The sequence below is a fragment of the Schistocerca americana genome, chromosome 4, assembly GCF_021461395.2.
Source record: "Schistocerca americana isolate TAMUIC-IGC-003095 chromosome 4, iqSchAmer2.1, whole genome shotgun sequence".
NCBI classification, from domain to species: Eukaryota; Metazoa; Arthropoda; class Insecta; order Orthoptera; family Acrididae; genus Schistocerca; species Schistocerca americana.
Window position 1 is genome coordinate 611855228 of NC_060122.1, and position 23794 is coordinate 611879021.

General features: G+C 43.9%; 1 protein-coding gene across 1 annotated transcript in view; it reads right to left on the reverse strand.

Annotated features, from left to right (window-relative positions):
- Positions 1-2723: 2723 nt before the first annotated feature.
- Positions 2724-23794, reverse strand: part of LOC124613651 (proline-rich protein HaeIII subfamily 1-like) — a 48485-nt gene continuing 27414 nt past the window's right edge. Inside the window, exon 3 of the mRNA XM_047142365.1 lies at positions 2724-2855. Within this exon, the coding sequence (XP_046998321.1) occupies positions 2724-2855 (132 nt within the window). The remainder of the gene's footprint in view (positions 2856-23794) is intronic.

Genomic DNA, 23794 nt, shown 5'->3' on the forward strand with positions numbered 1-23794 from the left:
TGCGCTTGTCCAATGATTAAATTCAGATAATTTTGTTCTTCCGAAAATTGCTACTCTTGGCAACAAATGAATCAATTTACTGGGATATTTTGTTTGTATTCTTATTGCCAGTAATGTCTCATGGAATAATTTTCTTGGGTACCTCATTACTTAGAAAGACAGCATTGATTGCACAAAAGCAACCCACAGTGTCATGTAGGTACCTCATCAAGAAGTTGGGCATTGTAACTACATCAAAATACATATTTTCGTCAATGAAATCAGTCATTAAGAAACCATCACCATTTGAGAAGAATTGTGATATCCACAACACTAGAGAAAAAGTAACCTTTGTTGACCATCAACAAAGTTTTTATGGGCTCAGAAAGGAGTTCAGTTTGCTGCAACCAAATATTTTAATACGTAATTTGCCCAGCATACAGAAGAGCCAAAGAAACTGGTACATTTGTCTAATATCGTGTAGGGCCTCCGCAAGCACGCAGAAGTGCCACTGCACGACCCGGTATGGGTCGACCAATGTCTGGGGTAGTGCTGGAGGGGACTGACACCATGAATCGTGCAGGGCTGTCCATAAATCCGTAAGACTACGAGGGGGTGAAGGTCTCTTCTGAACAGCACGTTGCAAGGCATTCCAGATATACTCAGTTGTTTTCCCGTCTGCGGAGTTTGGTGGCCAGCGGAAGTGTTAATCTCAGAAGAGAGTTCCTGGAGCCACTCTGTAGCAATTCTGGATGTGTGGGCTGTCGCATTGTTCTGCTGGAATTGCCCAAGTCCGTCGAAATCACACTGGAAATGAATGGATGCACGTGATCAGACAGGATGCTTACATAGGTGTCACCTGTCAGAGTCGTATCTAGACGTATCATGGATCCCATATCACTCCCACTGCAGACGCCCCACACCATTACAGAGTCTCCACAAGCTTGAACAGTCCACTGTTGACATGCAGAGTCCACGGATTCGTGAGGTTGTCTCCATGTCCGTAGTCGTCCATCCGCTCGATGCAATTTGAAACGAGACTCGTCCGAGAAGGCAACACGTTTCCAGTCATCAACACCCCGATGTCGGTGTTGACGTGTCAAGGCGAGGCGTAAAGCTTTGCGTTGTGCTGTCATCAGGGGTACAAGAGCAGGCCTCCGGCCTCGAAAGCCCATATCGATGATGTTTCGTTGAATGGTTCGCCCGCTGACAATTGCTGACGACCCAGCATTGAAATCTGCAGCAATTTGCGGAAGGGTTGCACTTCTGTCACATTGAAGGATTTTCTTCACTCGTCGTTGGTCCCGTTCTTGCAGGATCTTTCTCCGGCAGCTGCGATGTCGGAAATTTGATGTTTTACAGGGTTTCTGATATTCACGGGACACTCGTGAAATGGTCGTATGGGAAAATCCCCTCTTCATCGCTAACTCTGAGATGCTGTGTTACATTGCTCGTGCGCCGACTGTAACACCACGTTCAAACTCACTTAAATCTTGATAACCTGCCATTGTAACAGCAGTAACCTATCTAACAACTGTGCCAGACATTTGTTGTCTTATATAGGCGTTGCCAACCGAAGCGCCGTATTCTGCCTGTTTACATATTTCTGTATTTGAATACGCATGTTTATACCAGTTTCTTTGGCGCTTCAGTGTATTTGATTCAAATGGTTCAAATGGCTCTGAGCACTATGGGACTTAACATCTATGGTCATCAGTCCCCTAGAACTTAGAACTACTTAAACCTTACTAACCTAAGGACATCACACACATCCATGCCCGAGGCAGGATTCGAACCAGCGACCGTAGCAGTCGCGAGGCTCCGGATCAGTGTATTTGACTGGTAGCAAAGCAAGTTTTAAATCTAACCTAAAATCATTTCTCCCTGACAACTTCTTCTAGTTCATGGACATCTGTATTTAAAAACTGGTAGCCTGTAAAAAAAAATTTAAAAAAATAATAATAATAGAGAATTTTATTTTTAAATGATGGGACTAAAAAACATCTTCATTAATGGTAACACTAATCATGTATACCTGTAATCTGACTTGTTCTACATCATTCAATAAAATAATTGTTCATACGATCTTTGTAGTTGTGTAGCTAACTAACTAACTAGCGACATGGAAGGGAACGATTACGTAGGCTGAGTCCTAGATAACGGAGGTGGCCATGGGCGTTCCCAGATTTTGGTCCAGGGGGAGGGATCAAATAAAAAATTTATTCAGACATGTTCCCAAGCTAGTGTTACGCTACACACTGCACGAAGACACTTACACGAAGCCTTAGATGGATGTATGATGTAGGAAAAACAACCGTAGAAGATACTGCTTTATAGGGCTTTATAGGTAGTCAAATAAGCAAATATGAATATAAACAAGCATTTATTCAATTTAAATTGTTTAGTTAGGGATTATTTTAAAAGTAATTTTCAAGGATCTTCAGCAAAATGACTTATGACGTCTTCCGCGAAAGAATCGCCCATACCGTTTACAAGTTTTTATCTACACTGAACATACAAAACCCATTTCGGCTGACTTCGATCATTGCTAACCTCAAACCTTAAAGGGGGAGTACAGAGAAGATTCGTTGTGAGACCGAGGAGTTTCCTCCTTGAATTCGTATTTCTCGCTGTCGTTTTATGCCTTGAGTAACAGTTGTTTGTAACGACTCTGTAATACGCCTCTTGATTCATGTTCCACATACCGCCACGCAAGGAATCGCCAACTGTTTACTCGAAACACCTCATCGATAAGCGAGGCGGTCAACGACGTCACGGTATGCAATCTGGTGATGTGTCACACATGTTGGCACGTAAGCCACGTGATCAAAGAGCGCCCCTGCAGTAGTAGCTGATAGCTGCCCATTCTCATCACGCTGAAACGTTATACGCAATCGAACAGTGAATTTATCTCTCTTCAGCAGTGTATGCTTAGAGATACCAAAAACAACGATGTATTTGTAACTAGTAGGGAAGGTAAGCCGATTAGCAACGTTGGATGAGTAAGTTTTCTTCCATGGTCCAATGTTCCAACATCGCAGTTTTCAAAGGTAGAGTGTTCAACCACGTAAGAATTTTATCTTTACGTTAAATTTCACAGTCAATGGTAATGGCTTTCATAAACAATAGAGACAATTTTAAACCACCTTTGAATTACACTCTCATTTCTTCAATAATGAGAAACAGCTGTATGATTGTTCTGAATCTAACGTAATGAGTCATATTTCATATAAAAATGCTGATTATTCTCCTCGTAGCTCTTCAGCAGAACTGGCCGGAGACAACGCAAGGCATTTTGTCTAGTATTCAAAACACACTTCATTGTGAAACTAGTCTTTCTCACACGTGAAAACGCTAAGTGCCAGTCACACGAAGAGTATTACTTGATACTTAGCGTACTGCTCACCAACTTCTTCTCATATTAGTTTCATGATTCTACTTATAGGCTACGTTGAATGGCAGCCACACCAATGAATTGAAAACGAATAAAACAGGTTTGTTTGTGCAGCCTACGTTTACGTAATTTTACTTAATAAGGCAAATTAACTGACATTCATTTTCTTGTACGTTTCACTATTTCATTTATCTTTTTAAAACATTAAAAATGTTGTTCTACGTTTTTAGAACAGAATTTAAAAAATATTACTTATTATATTTTTTATGAGTAATCAGATCTTTAAATCAAAATAATCGAAGTAATTACAAAATTATTGAATGTAAGGTAAATTTGAAACAAATTTCTGAAATCAGTGAACTGCTATCTGGCCAAACTTTTATAAAGCTTTTAATACCATGTTTTCCTGTGAAGCAGAAATAGACCTACCCCGTCAAAACTAGCTAGTACTGAAGTAAATTGAAGAAAAGAAAATAGTAACTCTGAGAGTGATACAAGAGCATGTGGAGACATTTTAGTTTGTCATACATCATCGCGTTTGCTTTCTTTGTCCAAGTGAAGCACTCTTAAGGTAATTTTATGCTTCAGAATGTGGACTCCATTTTCCAACGTGAACGTAGGACAGAACTCCTTGACGAAGTTTTGGCTAATGCCTTAGCTTCACACCGAGCGAGGTGGCGCAGTGGTTGGCACACTGGACTCGCATTCAGGAGGATGACGTTTCAATCCCGCGTGCGGCCATCCTGATTTAGGTTTTCCGTGATTTCCCTAAATTGCTCCAGGCAAATGCCGGGATGGTTCCTATGAAAGGGAACGGCCGACTTCGTTCCCCGTCCTTCCCTAAACCGATGAGACCGATGACCTCGCAGTTTGGTCTCTTCCCCCAAAACAACCCAACCAACCTTAGTTTCACAGGAAGTAATATAGGCTATGTACGTGAGAAAAATGTGAAGTATTTTGAATGGAGATTTTATCAGTACATTAGAAATTCAAAATTTGATTAAAAATTGATTTAAATACGCGATTCTTCAAAAGTTATCCCCGAGCTCCAAACATTATTTTAGTCGCAAATATGACAAATAGATGACACGGGTGCCACAGCAATTAGCTTATAACCGGAAAACACGTCAACACATCAGTGCTCTTCGTACCCCACTGCACATCTTGTTGATCTCCAATACCATTTTTAGGTGTACTCTTTTAATCCAATGACATTAAGAATCTATACACAGACGAGCCCAATGACGAAGCATGTGAAATGTATTCCCAATTGCCAGGACAGACAACTATCAGCTGTATAATGGAACGGCGACAATGAAAATTTGTGCCGCACCGGGACTCGATCTCGGATTTCTCGTTCATCGCGACCCGTCACCTCACCACTAGGCTATCCAAACTCGACTCACGGAAACACCCAAACTTCCATATGTCGTTAACCATGTGTCTAAAACACATGGTAGAGTGGGCTTGGCCGTGAGGCGTGCTCGGGAAGCCTAGTGGTAAGGTGACTGCTCGCGATATGCGGGAAATTCTTTTTTGGTCTCGGTCTAGAACAAATTTTCATTGTCATCATTCCATTATACAGCTGATGGTTGTCCATATTCGCAAACGTCAATACATTCCACGTATTTCATAATGGCTAGGGACGCCGCAATGCCTGTTCCTTTGGACTTGTATGCATGTGCGAAGAAACATCGCATTGCAATTCGGAGAAATGCAGACACTGCAATGTCGATGAGGGAGTTATGGGGGTTATCTGAAAAAAAACCCTGCTAAAGCACAAAAGGCAATCACTACAGAAAACTGTCGAATTCAGTGAGCTGTTACAGTTTCTTCTGAACACTGTACAACGCAGCTAAAGGGTTACTTCCTCGACACCTCATAATTGTCTCCCATTATGACGTAGAAATAGAAATTTGGTTCAAAGGGGCCTGTATGCATCCTTTGCAGTGGTAAAAAAGCGTGGCATCCTGCAACGTCGCCATCGGGCACGGCGACGCTTCTAACAGTATCGACAAATGCGAAATAAAGAGCAGACCTCGGAAGTTCATATAAAGTGTAATATGGGTTCATAGTGTCATACTGGTACCAAATTTAACCACAGGTCTGGTCAATACCATCGTGAATGATTCACACGATTGGAAGGTCATCAAACTCCCTGTTGCCCACATAGTGCGATGAGGGACAGGACGACATTCTTGAAAATTTCTGACACTACTAACACACCTTGGGCGATGCAACCCCTCTCCAAGGACAATGTTGACCTCAGCCCTACTGAAATTACTGCACCCCTTTGGACTGTAGTGCAGTTGCAAAGGGTGGAAAACTAGGGACCGCTCATAGCCTTTATATGGAATTTAGACATGATCCGAAGCAGCAAACGATATTTACGCTTTTTCATTCGTACCATTACGCACCCTCCTGTGGCGTGATTTTGGAGGGGACCGATGCTGACACACGCATGAGTAAAACGTCAAAGGGTCCGTCCAGGATCCCCAGTTCGGCAACACCATCGGTGCCATACACACACCTTTTTTTTTTTTTTTTTTTGGCGCTTTAAAAATGTCCTGGTACAGAAACAGCCATTTGCCAAATTCTTAGGTGTTGGTGTAATAGACATCCATTTCTACATCACTAAGATTTCGCTTGAGACCAGTAGGTGCTATTTCAGGAACATTAGTGCCACTCAGCTGTGGTATGTCGAAATTGTTCCCTGTCACACCAACGCCTAGGAAGCAATGGATTGCTAACTCTGCACAGGGACATCTTAAAAGGCGTTCAGTGTGCAGGTGATCAGTGTATTTCTCGTTAAGAAACAATTCCTATTTGTGTTAAAACTGGTTAGACATGGGCTCCAGCATTTAAGGAACGTTATCAGGAAATTTCACTATTTCCTTGAAGGCGAAAACTAAAAACAAAAGATGCAACAAACGCTGAGTAGTATCCAGTAACATGAGTATTGCGTGAATGCCATGTTACTGGTGCTGAAAGTGGATCAGAACCATGCAAACAACGTGATATGTCTATTTAACAGCTTAAGAAGCAGCTGAATATACAGTTGAACTGAAATACACCGACAGAAAAAAAATCGAAACGCCAAAAAATAATTAATGCAGAGTAATGAAATTTCGGGGATACGTCATCTGTCTAGGTACCATACAAGTATTTAAATGATAAGCATTACAAGATCACAGGTTGATGTAAGCGCGAGTTACGACACTGCGAATGTGAACTGCTGGTATACTACTAACCGGTGTAGCCGCAAGAATGTCGAATGCTAGCTTACAAAATTGCATATATTGTGTCGTACTGGTGCCGGATGTCAGTTTGTGGGATGGAGTTCCACGTCCGTTGCACTTAGTCACTCAATAAGGGATGGTTAATGCTGTTTGTGGATGTTGTTGTTGTTGTTGCGGTCTTCAGTCCTGAGACTGGTTTGATGCAGCTCTCCATGCCACCCTATCCTGTGCTAGTCCCTTCATCTCCCAGTACCTTCACTAAACATTCTACTAAGGGTGTCATCTACCAGATTTTGGAGCCTTTAATATGTTGTTGTTGTTGTGGTCTTCAGTCCTGAGACTGGTTTGATGCAGCTCTCCATGCTACTCTATCCTGTGCAAGCTTCTGCATCTCCTAGTACCTAATGCAGCCTACATCCTTCTGAATCTGCTTAGTGTATTCATCTCTTTGTCTCCCTCTACGATTTTAATCCTCCACGCAGCCCTCCAGTACTAAATTGGTGATCTCTCGATGTCTCAGAACATGTCCTACCAACCGATCCCTTCTTCTCGTCAAGTTGTGCCACAAGCTCCTCTTCTCCCCAATTCTATTCAATACCTCCTCATTAGTTATGTGATCTACCCATCTAATCTTCAGCATTCTTCTGTAGCACCACATTTCGAAAGCTTCTATTCTCTTCTTGTCTAAACTATTTATCGTCCACGTTTCACTTCTATACATGGCTACACTCCATACAAATACTTTCAGAAACGACTTCCTGACATTTAAATCTATACTCGATGTTAACTAATTTCTCTTCTTCAGAAACGCTTTCCTTGGTATTGCCAAACTACATTTTATATCCTCTCTACTTCGACCATCATCAGTTATTTTGCTCCCCAAATAGTAAAACTCCCATACTACTTTTAGCGTCTCATTTCCTAATCTAATTCCCTCAGCACACCCGACTTAATTCGACTACATTCCATTATCCTCGTTTTGCTTTTGTTGATGTTCATCTTATATCCTCCTTTCAAGACACTGTCCATTCCGTTCAACTGCTCTTCTAAGTCCCTTGCTGTCTCTGACAGAATTACAATGTCATCAGCGAACCTCAAAGTTTTTATTTCTTCTCCATGGATTTTAATACCTACTCCAAATTTTTCTTTTGTTTCCTTTACTGCTGGCTCCATATACAGATTGAATAACATTGGGGAGAGGCTACAACCCTGTCTCACTCCCTCCCCAACCACTGCCTTCCCTTTCATGTCCCATGAGTTGTATAACCGCCATCTGGTTTCTGTAGATATTGTAAATAGCCTTTCGCTCCCTGTATTTTACCCCTGCCACCTTTAGAATTTGAAAGAGAGTGTTCCAGTCAACATTGTCAAAAGCTTTCTCTAAGTCTACAAATGCTAGAAACGTAGGTTTGCCTTTCCTTAATCTTTCTTCTAAGATAAGTCGTAAGGTCAGTATTGCCTCACGTGTTTCAATATTTCTACGGAATCCAAACTGACCTTCCCAGAGGTCGGCTTCTACCAGTTTTTACATTCGTCTGTAAAGAATTCGTGTTAGTATTTTGCAGCTGTGGCTTATTAAACTGATAGTTCGGTAATTTTCACATCTGTCAACACGTGCTTTCTTTGGGATTGAAATTATTACTTTCTTCTTGAAGGCTGAGGGTATTTCGCCTGTCTCATACATCTTGCTCACCAGATGGTAGAGTTTTGTCAGGACTGGCTCTCCCAAGGCGGCCAGTAGTTCTAATGGAATGTTGTCTACTCCCGGGGCCTTGTTTCGGCTCAGATCTATCAGTGCTCTGTCAAACTCTTCACGCAGTATCGTATCTCCCATTTCATCTTCATCCACATTCTCTTCCATTTACATAATATTGTCCTCAAGTGCATCGCCCTTGTATAGACCCTCTATATACTCCTTCCACCTTTCTGCTTTCCCCTCCTTGGGTTAGAAATGGGCTTCCATCTGAGCTCTTGATATTCATACAAGTGGTTCTCTTTTCTCCAAAGGTCTCTTTTATTTTCTTATAGGCAGTATTTATCTTACCCCTAGTGAGATAGGCCTCTACATCCTTACATTTGTCCTCTAGCCATCCCTGCTTAGCCATTTTGCACTTCCTGTCGATCTCATTTTTGAGACGTTTGTATTCCTTTTTGCCTGCCCATTTACTGCATTTTTATATTTTCTCCTTTCATCAATTAAATTCAATATTTCTTCTGTTACCTGAGGATTTCTAGTAGCCCTCGTCTTTTTACCTACTTGATCGTCTGCTGCCTTCACTACTTCATCCCTCAGAGCTACCCATTCTTCTTCTACTGTACTTCTTTCCCCCATTCTTGTCAATTGTTCCCTTATGCTCTCCCTGAAACTCTGTACAACCTCTGGTTCTTTCAGTTTATCCAGGTCCCATCTCCTTAAATTCCCACCTTTTGCAGTTTCTTGAGTTTTAATCTACAGTTCATAACCAATAGATTGTGGTCGGAGTCCACATCTGCCCCTGGAAATGTCTTACAACTTAAAACCTGGTCCCTAAATCTCTGTCTTACCATTATATAATCTATCTGATACCTTTTAGTATCCCCGGGATTCTTCCATGTATACAACATTCTTTTATGAATCCTGAACCAAGTGTTAGCTATGATTAAGTTATGCTCTGTGCAAAATTCTACCAGACGGCTTCCTCTTTCATTTCTTACACCCAATCCATATTCAGCTACTACGTTTCCTTCTCTCCCTTTTCCTACTCTCGAATTCCAGTCACCCATGACTATTAAATTTTCGTCTCCCTTCACTACCTGAATAATTTCTTTTATCTCATCATACATTTCATCTATTTCTTCATCATCTGCAGAGCTAGTTGGCATATAAACTTGTACTAGTGTAGTAGGCGTGGGCTTCGTGTCTACCTTGGCCACAATAATGCGTTCACTATGCTGTTTGTAGTAGCTTACCCGCACTCCTATTTTTTATTCATTATTAAACCCACTCCTGCATTCCTCCTATTTGATTTTGTATTTATAACCCTGTATTCACCTGACCAAAAGTCTTGTTCCTCCTGCCACCGAACTTCACTAATTCCCACTATATCTAACTTTAACCTACCCATTTCCCTTTTTATATTTTCTAACCTACCTGCCCGATTAAGGGATCTGACATTCCACGCTCCGATCTGTAGAACGCCAGTTTCCTTTCTCCTGATAACGCCCGGAGATCCGAATGGGGGACTATTTTACCTCCGGAATATTTTACCCAAGAGGACACCATCATCATTTAACCATACAGTAAAGCTGCATGCCCTCGGGAAAAATTACGGCTGTAGTTTCCCCTTGCTTTCAGCCGTTCGCTGTACCAGCACAGCAAGGCCGTTTTGGTTATTGTTACAGGGCCAGATCAGTCAATCATCCAGACTGTTGCCCCTGCAACTACTGAAAAGGCCGCTGCCCCTCTTCAGGAACCACACATTTGTCTGGCCTCTCAACAGGTACCCCTCCGTTGTGGTTGCGCCTACGGTGCGGCCATCTGTATCGCTGAGGCACGCAAGCCTGCTCAGCAACGGCAAGGTCCATGGTTCATGGGGGGTGTTTGTGGACAACACTGGAGTATCTATAGTTGTGGTATCTGATGCTGAGAGCCTGTCGAGTGAATTACAATATTTGAAGACAGTGTACTGACAAAACGGTTATTCTGAGAGACAAATACGTAATGCATTCAGGCCCAGGCAAGTTCAATGTATGGAGCAGAATGAAGATACGAAGACACCCACCACTTTGGCCTTTTTGCCATATTTTGGTGCCATGTCATCAAGAATCGGAAGAGTCCTCGGGAGATACGGAATTAAGTGTGTATTTCAACCATCTGCAAAACTGAAAACCTGTTGTGTTCAGTTAAGGATGAGCTTGGAGTGAGGAAATGTTGTGTGTACAAGATTCTTTATCAGTGTGGGGCAGCGGATATAGGCCAGATATGCCGCACAGTACAAGAACGCTGCGATGAACATCAGCGTCATACACGCCTTCGTCAACCGGAAAAGTCGGAAATTGCGGAACACTGCCTGAATACAGGACATCGTATGAAAAGACGGAAGTTTTATCCACGGCATCATCTTTCTGGGACAGCATCATTGAGGGATCAATACATATCCGTACAGCCGATAATCTCATCAACAAGGATACGGGATTTCAACTGAGCACAGCTTGGAACCCTGCATTGGCAGCTTTTAAATCACGACGCGAAAATGAAGATTCTTCGCTAACAGGCCCGTCATAACACTGGCCTAGTACGGCCGTTGGTGAGTAACGTCTGGCCACACTGCTGGCAAACGCAGCGTACAGCGCACGCGCGGGAGAGCCGCTCTACGATTTTCGGCAGCGGGTGTTTGAATGTGGCAAATCACTGCGCATGCGCTACTTCCGCGGCTGCGCATTCTTCGCGCGCGTATTCTAAAAACGGGGCATCGGTGTGCGGAAACCGTCAGTCGTATGTAGCCACGAGCAAGGTTGAACCACCTGAAGATGTCGGACAGTTACTCCGAGGAAATATTGTGGAATTTGCACATCGTGATCAGGCGGCAAACCCGTGAAGACTATTTACAACACTGGAGTTCTCGTCCGATGATGTCGGTAGACATGTTGGGTTCAGCAGAGGTATATGGGCGGGCTTTATCCAGTTGGAAACACCCCCCTGGAATCCTGTTAATGAATGGCAGCACAAAAGACCGTATCACCAGATTGAGTACAAATCTGTAGTCAGACAGTCCTCCTGCTGTCTTAAAAAATGGCACACCAAACCACTGCGCCAGGTATGTGTTCAGTGTGTCTAGCACGCAGACATGTCGGTTGCAGTCTCTCAACTGGCCACTTTCTAACCAAAACACGGCCATTACTGCCACCGAGGCAGAACCAGCTTTCCTCAGAAAACAGAGCCGACCTTCACTTCGCCCTCCAACGAGCTCTCGCTTGACGCAATTGACGTCGAAACTAGCTGAAGTTTGGGGTCAATGGAATGGGTGTCTGACTCGGACTGTCCTTGAAATAACCGATTTTTGCCGGCCGGGGTGGCCGAGCGGTTCTAGGCGCTACAGTCTGGAACCGCACGACCGTTACGGTCGCAGGTTCGAATCCTGCCTCAGGCATGGATGTGTGTGATGTCCTTAGGTTAGTTAGGTTTAAGTAGTTCTAAGTTCTCGGGGACTGATGACCTCAGAAGTTAAGTCCCATAGTGCTCAGAGCCATTTAACCGATTTGTAATAGCTCGTTGTGTCACTGCCGTAGTTGTGACTTGGCAAGACAGCCAAACCACTAGGAGGTGAAGCCGAAAGGCACGTGTTTAAGCTCACGCAGGCTGGCGTGAGGTCTGGAACAGTTAAAGGATTTGAGTCTAGCAAATAAAGTACGTAGCTGTTGGAATACTTTAATCCACAATTGGTGAACATCGGTCTGACGGTACATGCATCACAAGATAAATAGCAATTGATAATGGCGCCTTGCTAGGTCGTAGCAAATGACGTAGCTGAAGGCTATGCTAACTATCGTCTCGGCAAATGAGAGCGTAATTTGTCAGTGAACCATCGCTAGCAAAGTCGGCTGTACAACTGGGGCGAGTGCTAGGAAGTCTCTCTAGACCTGCCGTGTGGCGGCGCTCGGTCTGCAATCACTGACAGTGGCGACACGCGAGTCCGACGTATACTAACGGACCGCGGCCGATTTAAAGGCTACCACCTAGCAAGTGTGGTGTCTGGCGGTGACACCACAGCGGTGCCAACTTCTGCTCATTGCTGCTGCACGTGCAGCGTTCCACAGCCGTACGCCGAACACGTGACCGTCTGGAGACCGTCTCCTTGCGACCGTACGTTCTCGTGACCAAGGCTGTCACCAATCATGTTCAGTGGCTACATTCCTCCCACGTCCTTCTGCGATATCACGTGAGAAACGTCCAGCTTCTCCCATCCCTATCACACGACCTCATTCAAACTCAGTGAGGCGCTTATAATGGCGTCTTTGTTGTCTTAAAGGCATTATTGACTAACATCAACTTACCACGTCCATTCATCAAGGTAAATAATGAACACGACCGTTACAGCGTGTAAAACAAACCTGATTTGCATCCTCATAGTGGCGCAACTAACGCCATTCTAATACGACTGGAAGAAAATTAGAACAGATGTAGAAACAGGCCTACCAACTTTCTATTAAGTCGTACAACTCCTTTCTTGTTGTTGCGATTTTTTCTGTTAGTGCATTAAAATACATGGAGGAGAAATGTGTTCTACATACGTACTGCCGCGCGGGATTAGCCGAGCGGTCTAGGGCGCTGCAGTCGTGGACTGTGCGGCTTGTCCCGGCGGAGGTTCGAGTCCTCCCTCGGGCATGGGTGTGTGTGTTTGTCCTTAGGATAATTTAGGTTAAGTAGTGTGTAAGCTTAGGGACTGATGACCTTAGCAGTTAAGTCCCATAAGATTTCACACATTTTGAACATACGTACTCCGAAAGGCACTGTGTAGTGCCATGATTATAGATTTTCTGTTCAACTCTATTCACGTACTGAGCGAAAAAATGATTATCTACCTGGCTCTGTACGCGCCATAATCTTCCTTATCTTACTCTGATAAACGTTATACGAGACACGCGGTGGTGACCGCATGGTAACACAATCTTCGTCGGATCCTGGCTCTCTAAATTTATCGAACTGAATGTCGCGAGAACGACCTTGCTACAAAGGCTTCCAATTCAAGCTGCCGGAGCGTTTCTGTTACCCATTCGTATGGGCTAGACCGTTCTGTTGCTGTTGTCACAGCATTTCTGTGAATAGGTTCAAATGGCTCTGAGCAGTATGGAACTTTAAATCTGAAGTCATCAGTCCCCTAGACTTAGAACTACTTAAACCTAGGCATGATTCGAACCTGCGACCGTAGCAGCAGCGCCGTTCCGGACTTCTGTGAACTGATTCGATGTCTGTCATCATGTCTGCTTCATAAGGATACCATACTATGGAGGAATATTCGAGAGTTGTCCACATTACCGTTTTTTATGTGATCTCCTTTACATATGCTTCGCGTTTCCACAGAGAGCTTTGAGAAAATCTAACTCTCACCCCCCCCCCCCCCCCCGCTCAAATACAAGCTTTACTTCATCGTCCTATTTCACATAAGTTCCAAATATTTATAACTACCGATGTGTCGAAATACTCAATGCTAATACAGAACTCAGATGCATCACGCTCTATCTCCTTGTTATGTGATGACTGGGTGTTTCTGTTGTCCTCATCATTTCATCATCATTCATGAAAGTGGCGAGATTGGACCGAGGTAAAGTTGGGAATTTGTACGGGCGCTGATAACCGCGCAGTTGAGCGCCCCACAAACCAAATATCACCATCATAATAAAAAAAAAGAAAATATGGCTCTGTGCACTATGCGACTTAACTTGGTTCAAATGATTCAAATGGCTCGGAGCACTATGCGACTTAACTTCTGAGGTCATCAGTCGCCTAGAACTTAGAACTAATTAAACCTAACTAAGCTAAGGACATCATACACATCCATGCCCGAGGCAGGATTCGAACCTGCGACCGTAGCGGTCGCTCGGCTCCAGACTGTAGCGCCTAGAACCGCACGGCCACTCCGGCCGGCCGGCTTAACTTCTGAGGTCATCAGTCGCCTAGAACTTAGAACTAGTTAAACCGAACTAACCTAAGGACAGCACACACATCTATGCCCGAGGCAGGATTCGAACCTGCGACCGTAGCGGTCGCGCGGTTCCAGACCGTAGCGCCTAGAACCGCTCGGCCACCCCGACCGGCTCATCATCATCATCATCATCATCATCATCCTTGTTATGAACAGTGCTCGCTAGGGATCACTGGGGTACAAGTACTACAAAACTTTTCTGTCCGTAACGTAAATTTTGTACGATGTTGGAGAACTTAAAAGTTTGCCAGCGATTTATTTCACGGACGCAAACCAGATTTATTTCCTTTTCTCATATTGCAAACTCAATAGGAACGACGCCTGTGCTGACTGTTTTGGGAAAAGCGACACATTTAAGTTGTGGATACAATAATTTTGGGTATTGGTTTGCGTTATTGTAACTACTAAAACAACTAAATTTCCGACGTTTCGACTGATTTGCTGCTGTCATCTTCGGGACGATTCTTTGCTGTATGCTGGTGAAGACTCCTTTATATACTGTCATTTTCGATTATCTGGAGGCTACCTACGTCACATATCTGAGATATCATTGGACAGTTTAAAGATGTTGTTATGGATGGGTGGCTGTCTGGTGCACTATTGGCTGTCCTATCCTGATGCTGATTGGAAGGCAACTCTAGTAGATAGTTGGTAGAGGGTAGCGTATTGGCTGTCTGTTGAATGTGCCACTTTGACCTCAGTCATAACAAAGTTCGTAGACACCTTCAATGTGGAGAGTATTCGGGCGATTCTTACTGGGTGTCAACAAATGTCGGATCTTGCTGCCACTCTAAAATACAGGCCCGCTCCCGGCGCGACGCAGAACCTCGCCTACACGGTCGCTGACGCCTGTCACGTAAGGTATGCGATCAATACGAAGACTATATTCTGTTCCTTTTTTTGTTTTGTCTTCACCTCATAGCTCGTTGCAAGTTTGCATGTCTCTGTTGTTGTATACATCCCCACGAAATGTTGTGTTGAGGTCGTTCAGTTCCTGTTGCATGTGGTTACGGTGAGCTCTGGTTGTCCGCGTACGTAGCACAGCGTTCTTTTGTGCTAGTTGGCGGTGTGCGTCATGTTCCTGTAGACTTTATGACCTAATTTTCCACTAGATGTTTTGTAGACCTCCACATCGAGAGAAAGAATGGCTCCGTTGTTTTCCATTTTTAGCGAGAACTGTACTTTCTTGTGTAAGCCGTTGAGCTGTTTAGGTAGCCTTCAGAGAACGAAAAAATGAGAGTATATAAAAGAGGACATTCATCATTGTACAGCAGTGAACCATCCTGAAGACAACCGCAGTAAGTCGGTCGAAGCGTTGGCAGTTTAGCTGTTCTAGTAGCTACAATGACGCTGCCCAAAACCCAAAATTATTTCATACAAAATTACACCCGCTTTGCAAACTTACGAACTCATACATTTAAGTATTTCAAACTTTTCGAAGCAGTAGGCAAGCGCTTTCCATAACTGAGTCGATGGCAGCCTGTCATTGAGCCAACTGACCCCACCTGGAACTGAATAGTCTGCGCATCTGACTACCTTACAGTGGGCTCGGGTTCGATTCCCGGCCAGGTTGGAAATTTTCTCCGCTCGAGAACCGGTTGCTGTGTTGTTCCCATTATCATTTCATTATAATCATCATCATCGACACGCAAGTCACCGAATGTGGCAACTGGAAAAAGACTTGCAATTCGGCGGCCCACATGGGGACTCCTGTACGTTAATTCCATAGGATCATTTTATTTTTTCAGTGAGTCTGCTTTTTTCTGTTGTATTAGTGAGACTGTACATGGGGCACGGCGTACTTTATTATTCACTTACTGTTCTCTTCTTCTTGGTTGTATGCATGATGTGTCCTCCCCTTTGTTGGAAATTAGCTCTGACGTTAAGGTAAGATGAACAGCAAAATAACAAACTATTTTACTCGTTCTTCTGCATCTAAAAGGCTAAAACTGGCCAATGATTCTTATGCGAGTGAAAAGTCAGTAAATTCAACGTTGCCAATGGATGATAAAGCGAAAATGTTAACCCGAACCAATGATCCAGGTGTGAAAATATAGAGAACTAAAGTGTATACGAAAGCAAGTCAAATGATCGTCCAGAGTGTTAGACTCTGGGTCAAGAAATCTCATTTGTAAGAAAAATGACTGGTTGATCTTTTCAAACAAAAAACTTCGTTACAAAATTTGCAAGGAAGTAGGAATTTAGGGTGTAGGAATAAATAAAGAAGGCATGAACATTGCACAAACTTGGGCTACCCTATATTCAGGTGACTCAAGAAAAGAAGAGATGGATTCTTCGTCGAAATAAACATACAGAAATTTTCGTTCATCAAGCTACTGACAAAATACTACTTTGTTCTAAAGAGAAGACTTTGGATAATGCTTGTAGTACGATATTTCAGAACAGACAGGAAGCGAGAGCACACATGTTCCGGACTGCTTTTCAAGTCACGATAAAGAATAAAGGTTTCATTGATTTTGAGACCGAAATTACCCTGCAAGACATTACGCAAAGTAACAATAGATGAAGAGTACGGCACCTGTGAGTTGACGTAAGTCTGCAAACTGTCATAATTCTAGGTAATGTTAATTACTTCTTTTTAGAAAAAGAGCGCTGTTTGCAGACATTATCTTGCATTTATCTACATGAGACGTAATATTTATTAAACCAAGAGGACATATTATATCCAAGACTCTCTGTAGTTTCTTACAGTTATCCAACGATGATACTTCCCTGCACACGACGCATTCTGTTTGATAACTCGTTTATGTACATTGTACCGGCGTTAGAGGAACTATTATCTTCCTTGGGGCGAACCCGATCCCAGTCTCGTTTCAGTGGAACATTGGCCGTCCTGTACAGCGCACGGGGTTCTGTTTTTTGGAGATGGGTATGTGCAGCTTTAATGAATGTTAAGAAGAGCGTTAAGCAATACGCAACTGTAACGGTATATTTCATTACGGACGACCAATTTCGGTTTAGTGTTAGACCATCATCGGACCTAGCGCGCCAAAGAAGAACAGAAAAGTATACAGCTGTTCGGTGAAACAATAATAAATGCAACACAACTTATGTCACCGCAATAAAGTACTTACAAAACGAAATGTGCTGTGCACCTGCGTAATTTTAGTACAATTTCTCGGATGTATAATGTTCCATCATTACTATTAGCTATTTCTGTGTAATATTGTATCATTTACCCTCATAGCTGTCAGTTTTGTGAGAAACTTGTGGACTCCACAGAGTAGGTTAAGGATTATCCAACGAGACACTCAACAAAAAGCAAAGATGCATTTACCAGAAAAGATCGATTATCAGTTAACGTTAACATTATACATAATAACAAACTCAAGGAGTAACTATTATGTTACAACATTATCACTTCGATTACAAATTACTCAAAATGCATCTTTTAGGTTACAAAATTAATAATTCAGTTGCATATCATTTCCATATTGCGGTTGCTATATGACATTACTGGAAACACAGGTAGACACACTTCATTCTAACCTACACTAAAAATAAAATTGAGACGCCCTGCTAAACCCGCAGAACAGTACAGGTAGTTTAAATTGTGGAAAGCGGTCAAAATAAGCGGCTGTCAGTTACACTCGAACATGCAACTTTATTTATTTGACCGAACATTACAAGAGCCAAGACATTTTTTTAAATGAACACAGCATTAATTTTTGGAACTTAATAACCGGCTGAATACGCAATACCATCTCATGCCTTAAGGGTAAGACCACTTTAATTTAAAATCGGCTGAAAGCCAACAACTTAAGACTCACACCAAAATCAGAATTTATTAAAAAGCGAAAAGTCAAAAGTCTTATCTTAAAACAGTTCTGACACCTTAAGAGCAAAACAGACTTAATTTAAAAATCGGCTGAAGGGCGATCACTTAAGACTCAACAAAATTAAATTTTTATAAAGGCCAAAGGCCTTACTTAAGAAGGCTGAAACAATCTCACGCCTTAAGGGCAAAACAACCTTAATTTAGAAATCGGCTAGAGGCCATACAAATACAAACAAAAAGAACAAATAAGAAAAGGCAGTATACCCAACAGCGCTCAGAAGCTTCTGTCGGCCTGGAATTCAAACACTAACGCTCTCTTAGGTGAGACAGGCAGTCGGCCCAAGCATTATGGATCCGACGACAACCCAACTGACAGGCAGTCAGCAGACTCACTGACAAGATAACTTCCGTTCCACCCAACCAGCACACAACAGGGAGTTCAATGGAACAACGTAGCAAGTATTGGCACCCATAACTAATTATACATTGAGCTGTCGAACTACACACCGTGCTGGACAGCGACAGCACGATGAGGAAAATACACTGCCTGAATTTACGACAACGGCCAGGGCACGTAACCGGAACGGTAACGGCCACAAGGCAGAAGATTCCGCTGGTACGCTTCAATTCAAAATAACAAAGTACAGTTAAACTCCACCAGAGGATGGGTAAAATTTACCAACTTGAAAACGCACGTTGTTGCTCGCGGGAATGGACAAACAGCCGACAACGAAATCCAAAGGACACAATATGAACAGTCGTGACTTGCTGGTAGATTAAGTCAGAACGGTACTTTGGTGTCCAGGATCGCTGATCCACGGACCTCGTAGCAATGAGAACAGCACCACGCACCCCGACCGTGCTTGGACGCCGCCAGCGGCGTCGGCGAAACTACGCGCCGCGAAGATTTCCTCGCTGCACCACGCCAACCGATCAACTAATCGCACACCGCACAGCCGGAAACTCTAAGCGCCAGGCGAAAGATAGTACAGGTTGCGAATATCGATACACACCGCTGCGTTAACCGCGGGACACTAAACACAGAACAGCAACCAAGGTTTAATCCAACACATAACATGAGTGTGCTCCCTGCCGCCGTTGGATAAGCAGCTGCCAGCAGCAAGTCGTATACTCTTAGCTCACTTATTTGTTACATAGTTTAATTCTTAATTTCTTTGCGAGTTTTTGGTACTTGCATTGTTTAATTCATAAATTTCGGGCGTAATATAGTATTTGAGAGTTGTAGCATCGCGTTTTAGTGCCTGAATAGTGTAAAATCGCGTAGTCTCCTTCCGCCGCCGAGCAGTGTGTCAGCAGTGCGCAAGTAGCAGCATTACTGCATTTACTAGGCAATCTTGTATTTTAATAACCGTTTAAATTTTGTGTCGGTTTGTTTGTGCTCTCTGTAGATTAGTTCAGACGTTCTTTGCACAACAGTTTTTAGTATGGATTGGGACTGCAACTGCTGTGTTCGGATGCAGGCTGAGTTGGCATCCCTTCGCTCCCAGCTTCAGACAGTGTTGGCTTCGGTCACACAGCTTGTGGCTGTTGCCAATGGGCATCACTGTGGGGGTCCGGATGGGGGTTTGTCGGGGACGGCCAGCTCGTCCCACGCATCCCCCGATCGGACTACGACTGTGGCTGCCCTGGATACTGCCCTGGAGGGCTGAACTGAAGGCCTCTCCAGTTTGTCTGACGAACCGGTTTCAGGCTCTGTCTCAGGCTGATACTGATCTTCGGCCGGACATGGCTGCTTGTCCTGTTCCAGAGGTTGCCCCTCAGTTTCCAAGATCCGGGCGGTCGCAGAGGGTGGGCTTACTGGTAGTTGGGAGCTCCAACGTCAGGCGCGTAATGGGGCCCCTTAGGGATATGGCAGCAAGAGAGGGGAAGAAAACCAATGTACACTCCGTGTGCATACCGGTGGGAGTCATTCCAGATGTGGAAAGGGTCCTTCCGGATGCCATGAAGGGTACAGGGTGCATCCATCTGCTGGTGGTCGCTCATGTCGGCACCAATGATGTGTGTCGCTATGGATCGGAGGAAACCTTCTCTGGCTTCCGGCGGCTATCTGATTTGGTGAAGACTGCCAGTCTCGCTAGCGGGATGAAAGCAGAGCTCACCATCTGCAGCATCGTCGACAGGACTGACCTTTGGTACAGAGCCGAGTGGAGGGTCTGAATCAGAGGTTGAGACGGTTCTGCGACCGTGTGGGCTGCAGATTCCTCGACTTGCGCCAAAGGGGGTGGGGTTTCGGGTTCCGCTGGATAGGTCAGGAGTCCACTACACGCAGCAAGCGGCTACACGGGTAGCAGGGGTTGTGTGGTGTGGACTGGGCGGTTTTGTAGGTTAGATGACCTCGGGCAAGTACAGAAAGGGCAACAGCCTCAACGGGTGCGGGGCAAAGTCAGGACATGCGGGGACCAAGCACCAATCGGTATTGAAATTGTAAACTGTCGAAGCTGCATTGGTAAAGTACCGGAACCTCAAGCGCTGATAGAAAGCACCAAAGCTGAAATTGTTATAGGTACAGAAAGCTGGCTGAAGCCAGAGATAAATTCTACCGAAATATTTACAAAGGCACAGACGGTGTTTAGAAAGGATAGATTGCATGCAACCGGTGATGGCGTGTTTGTCGCTGTTAGTAGTAGTTTATCCTGTAGTGAAGTAGAAGTGGATAGTTCCTGTGAATTATTATGGGTGGAGGTTACACTCAACAACCGAGCTAGGTTAATAATTGGCTCCTTTTACCGACCTCCCGACTCAGCAGCATTAGTGGCAGAACAACTGAGAGAAAATTTGGAATACATTTCACATAAATTTTCTCAGCATGTGATAGTCTTAGCTGAAGATTTCAGTTTACCAGATATAGTCTGGGACACTCAGAAGTTCAGGACGGGTGGTAGGGACAGAGCATCGAGTGACATTATACTGAGTGCACTATCCGAAAATTACCTCGAGCAATTAAACAGAGAACCGACTCGTGGAGATAACATCTTGGACCTACTGATAACAAACAGACCCGAACTCTGTAAGTGCAGAACAGGGAATCAGTGATCATAAGGCCGTTGCAGCATCCATAAATATGGAAGTTAATAGGAATATAAAAAAGGGAGGAAGGTTTATCTGCTTAGCAAGAGTAATAGAAGGCAGATTTCAGACTACCTAACAGATCAAAACGAAAATTTCTGTTCCGACACTGACAATGTTGAGTGTTTATGGAAAAACTTCAAGGCAATCGTAAAATGCGTTTTAGAGAGGCACTTGCCGAGTAAAACTGTGAGGGACGGGAAAAACCTACCGTAGTTCAACAACGAAGTTAGGAAACTACTGCGAAAGCAAAGAGAGCTTCACTGCAAGTTTAAACGCAGCCAAAACCTATCAGACAATCAGAAGCTAAACGATGTCAAAGTTAGCGTAATTAGGGCTATACGTGAAGCGTTCAGTGAATTCGAAAGTAAAATTCTATATACCGACTTGACAGAAAATCCTAAGAAGTTCTGGTCTTACGCTAAATCAGTAAGTGGCTCGAAACAGCATATCCAGACACTCCGGGATGATGATGGCATTGAAACAGAGGATGACACGCGTAAAGCTGAAATACTAAACACCTTTTTCCAAAGCTGTTTCACAGAGGAAGACCGCAATGCAGTTCCTTCTCTAAATCCTCGCACAAACGAAAATATGGCTGACATCGAAATAACCGTCCAAGGAATAGAAAAGCAACTGGAATCACTCAACAGAGGAAGTCCACTGGACCTGACGGGATACCAATTCGATTCTACACAGAGTACGCGAAAGAACTTGCCCCCTTCTAACAGCCGTGTACAGCAAGTCTCTAGAGGAACGGAAGGTTCCAAATGATTGGAAAAGAGCACAGGTAGTCCCAGTCTTCAAGAAGGGTCGTCGAGCAGATGCGGAAAACTATAGACCTATATCTCTGACATCGATCTGTTGTAGAATTTTAGAACATGTTTTTTGCTCGAGTATCATGTCGTTTTTGGAAACCCAGAATCTACTAGGTAGGAATCAACATGGATTCCGGAAACAGCGATCGTGTGAGACCCAACTCGCTTTATTTGTTCATGAGGCCCAAAAAATATTAGATACAGGCTCCCAGGTAGATGCTATTTTCCTTGACTTCCGGAAGGCGTTCGATACAGTTCCGCACTGTCGCCTGATAAATAAAGTAAGAGCTTACGGAATATCAGACCAGCTGTGTGGCTGTATTGAAGAGTTTTTAGCGAACAGAACACAGCATGTTGTTATCAATGGAGAGACGTCTACAGACGTTAAAGTAACCTCTGGCATGCCACAGGGGAGTGTTATGGGACCATTGCTTTTCACAATATATATATATATAAATGACCTAGTAGATAGTGTCGGAAGTTCCATGCGGCCTTTCGCAGATGATGCTGTAGTATACAGAGAAGTTGCAGCATTATAAAATTGTAGCTAAATGCAGGAAGATCTGCAGCGGATAGGCATTTGGTGCAGGGAGTGGCAACTGACCCTTAACATAGACAAATGTAGTGTATTGCGAATACATAGAAAGAAGGATCCTTTATTGTATGATTATGTGATAGCGGAACAAACACTGGTAGCAGTTACTTTCGCAAAATATCTGGGAGTATGCGTGCGGAACGATTTGAAGTGGAATGATCATATAAAATTAATTGTTGGTAAGGCGGGTACCAGGTTGAGATTCATTGGGAGAGTCCTTAGAAAATGTAGTCCATCAACAAAGGAGGTGGCTTACAAAACACTCGTTCGACCTATACTTGAGTATTGCTCATCAGTGTGGGATCCGTACCAGATCGGGTTGACAGAGGAGATAGAGAAGATCCAAAGAAGAGCGGCGCGTTTCGTCACAGGGTTATTTGGTAACCGTGATAGCGTTACGAAGATGTTTAGCAAATTCAAGTGGCAACCTCTGCAAGAGAGGCGCTCTGCATCACGGTGTAGCTTGCTCGCCAGTTTTCGAGAGGATGCGTTTCTGGATGAGGTATCGAATATATTGCTTCCCCTACTTATACCTCCCGAGAAGATCACGAATGTAAAATTAGAGAGATTCGAGCGCGCACGGAGGCTTTCAGACAGTCGTTCTTCCCGCGAACCATACGCGACTGGAACAGAAAATGGAGGTAATGTCAGTGGCACGTAAAGTGCCCTCCGCCACACACCGTTGGGTGGCTTGCGGAGTATAAATGTAGATGTAGATGTAGAAGAGCGAGCCACGGCTCAAAAATGAGAGCTTGTCATGCAGACCACATCGTCAATTGAAACCTAAGAGTTTCTTTTTCCTTTTTTTGGACCCACAGAGATCTGATACATGGTTTAATAAACTAAATTCCGTCCGAACAGGCCCAATGGTACTGACAGGTCAACGTGTCATCGTCAGCCCACAAGCGTCACCGAATGTGGATATGGAGGGGCATGTGGTCAGCGCACCGATTTCCCGGCCGTATGTCAGTTTACGAGACCATAGCCGCTATTTTTCAATCAAGTAGCTCCTGAGTTTGCCTCACAAGGGCTGAGTGCACCCCGCTTGCTTACAGCGCTCGGCAGACTGGATGGTCACCCATCCAAGTGCTAGCCCAGCCCAACAGCAACTGAAACTGTTAATTATCATTTATTCTAGAGAAGCTACATGGTCATCAATGGTATCTCTTCTTTCGAGAACAGTTACTATCTTTATATAAAG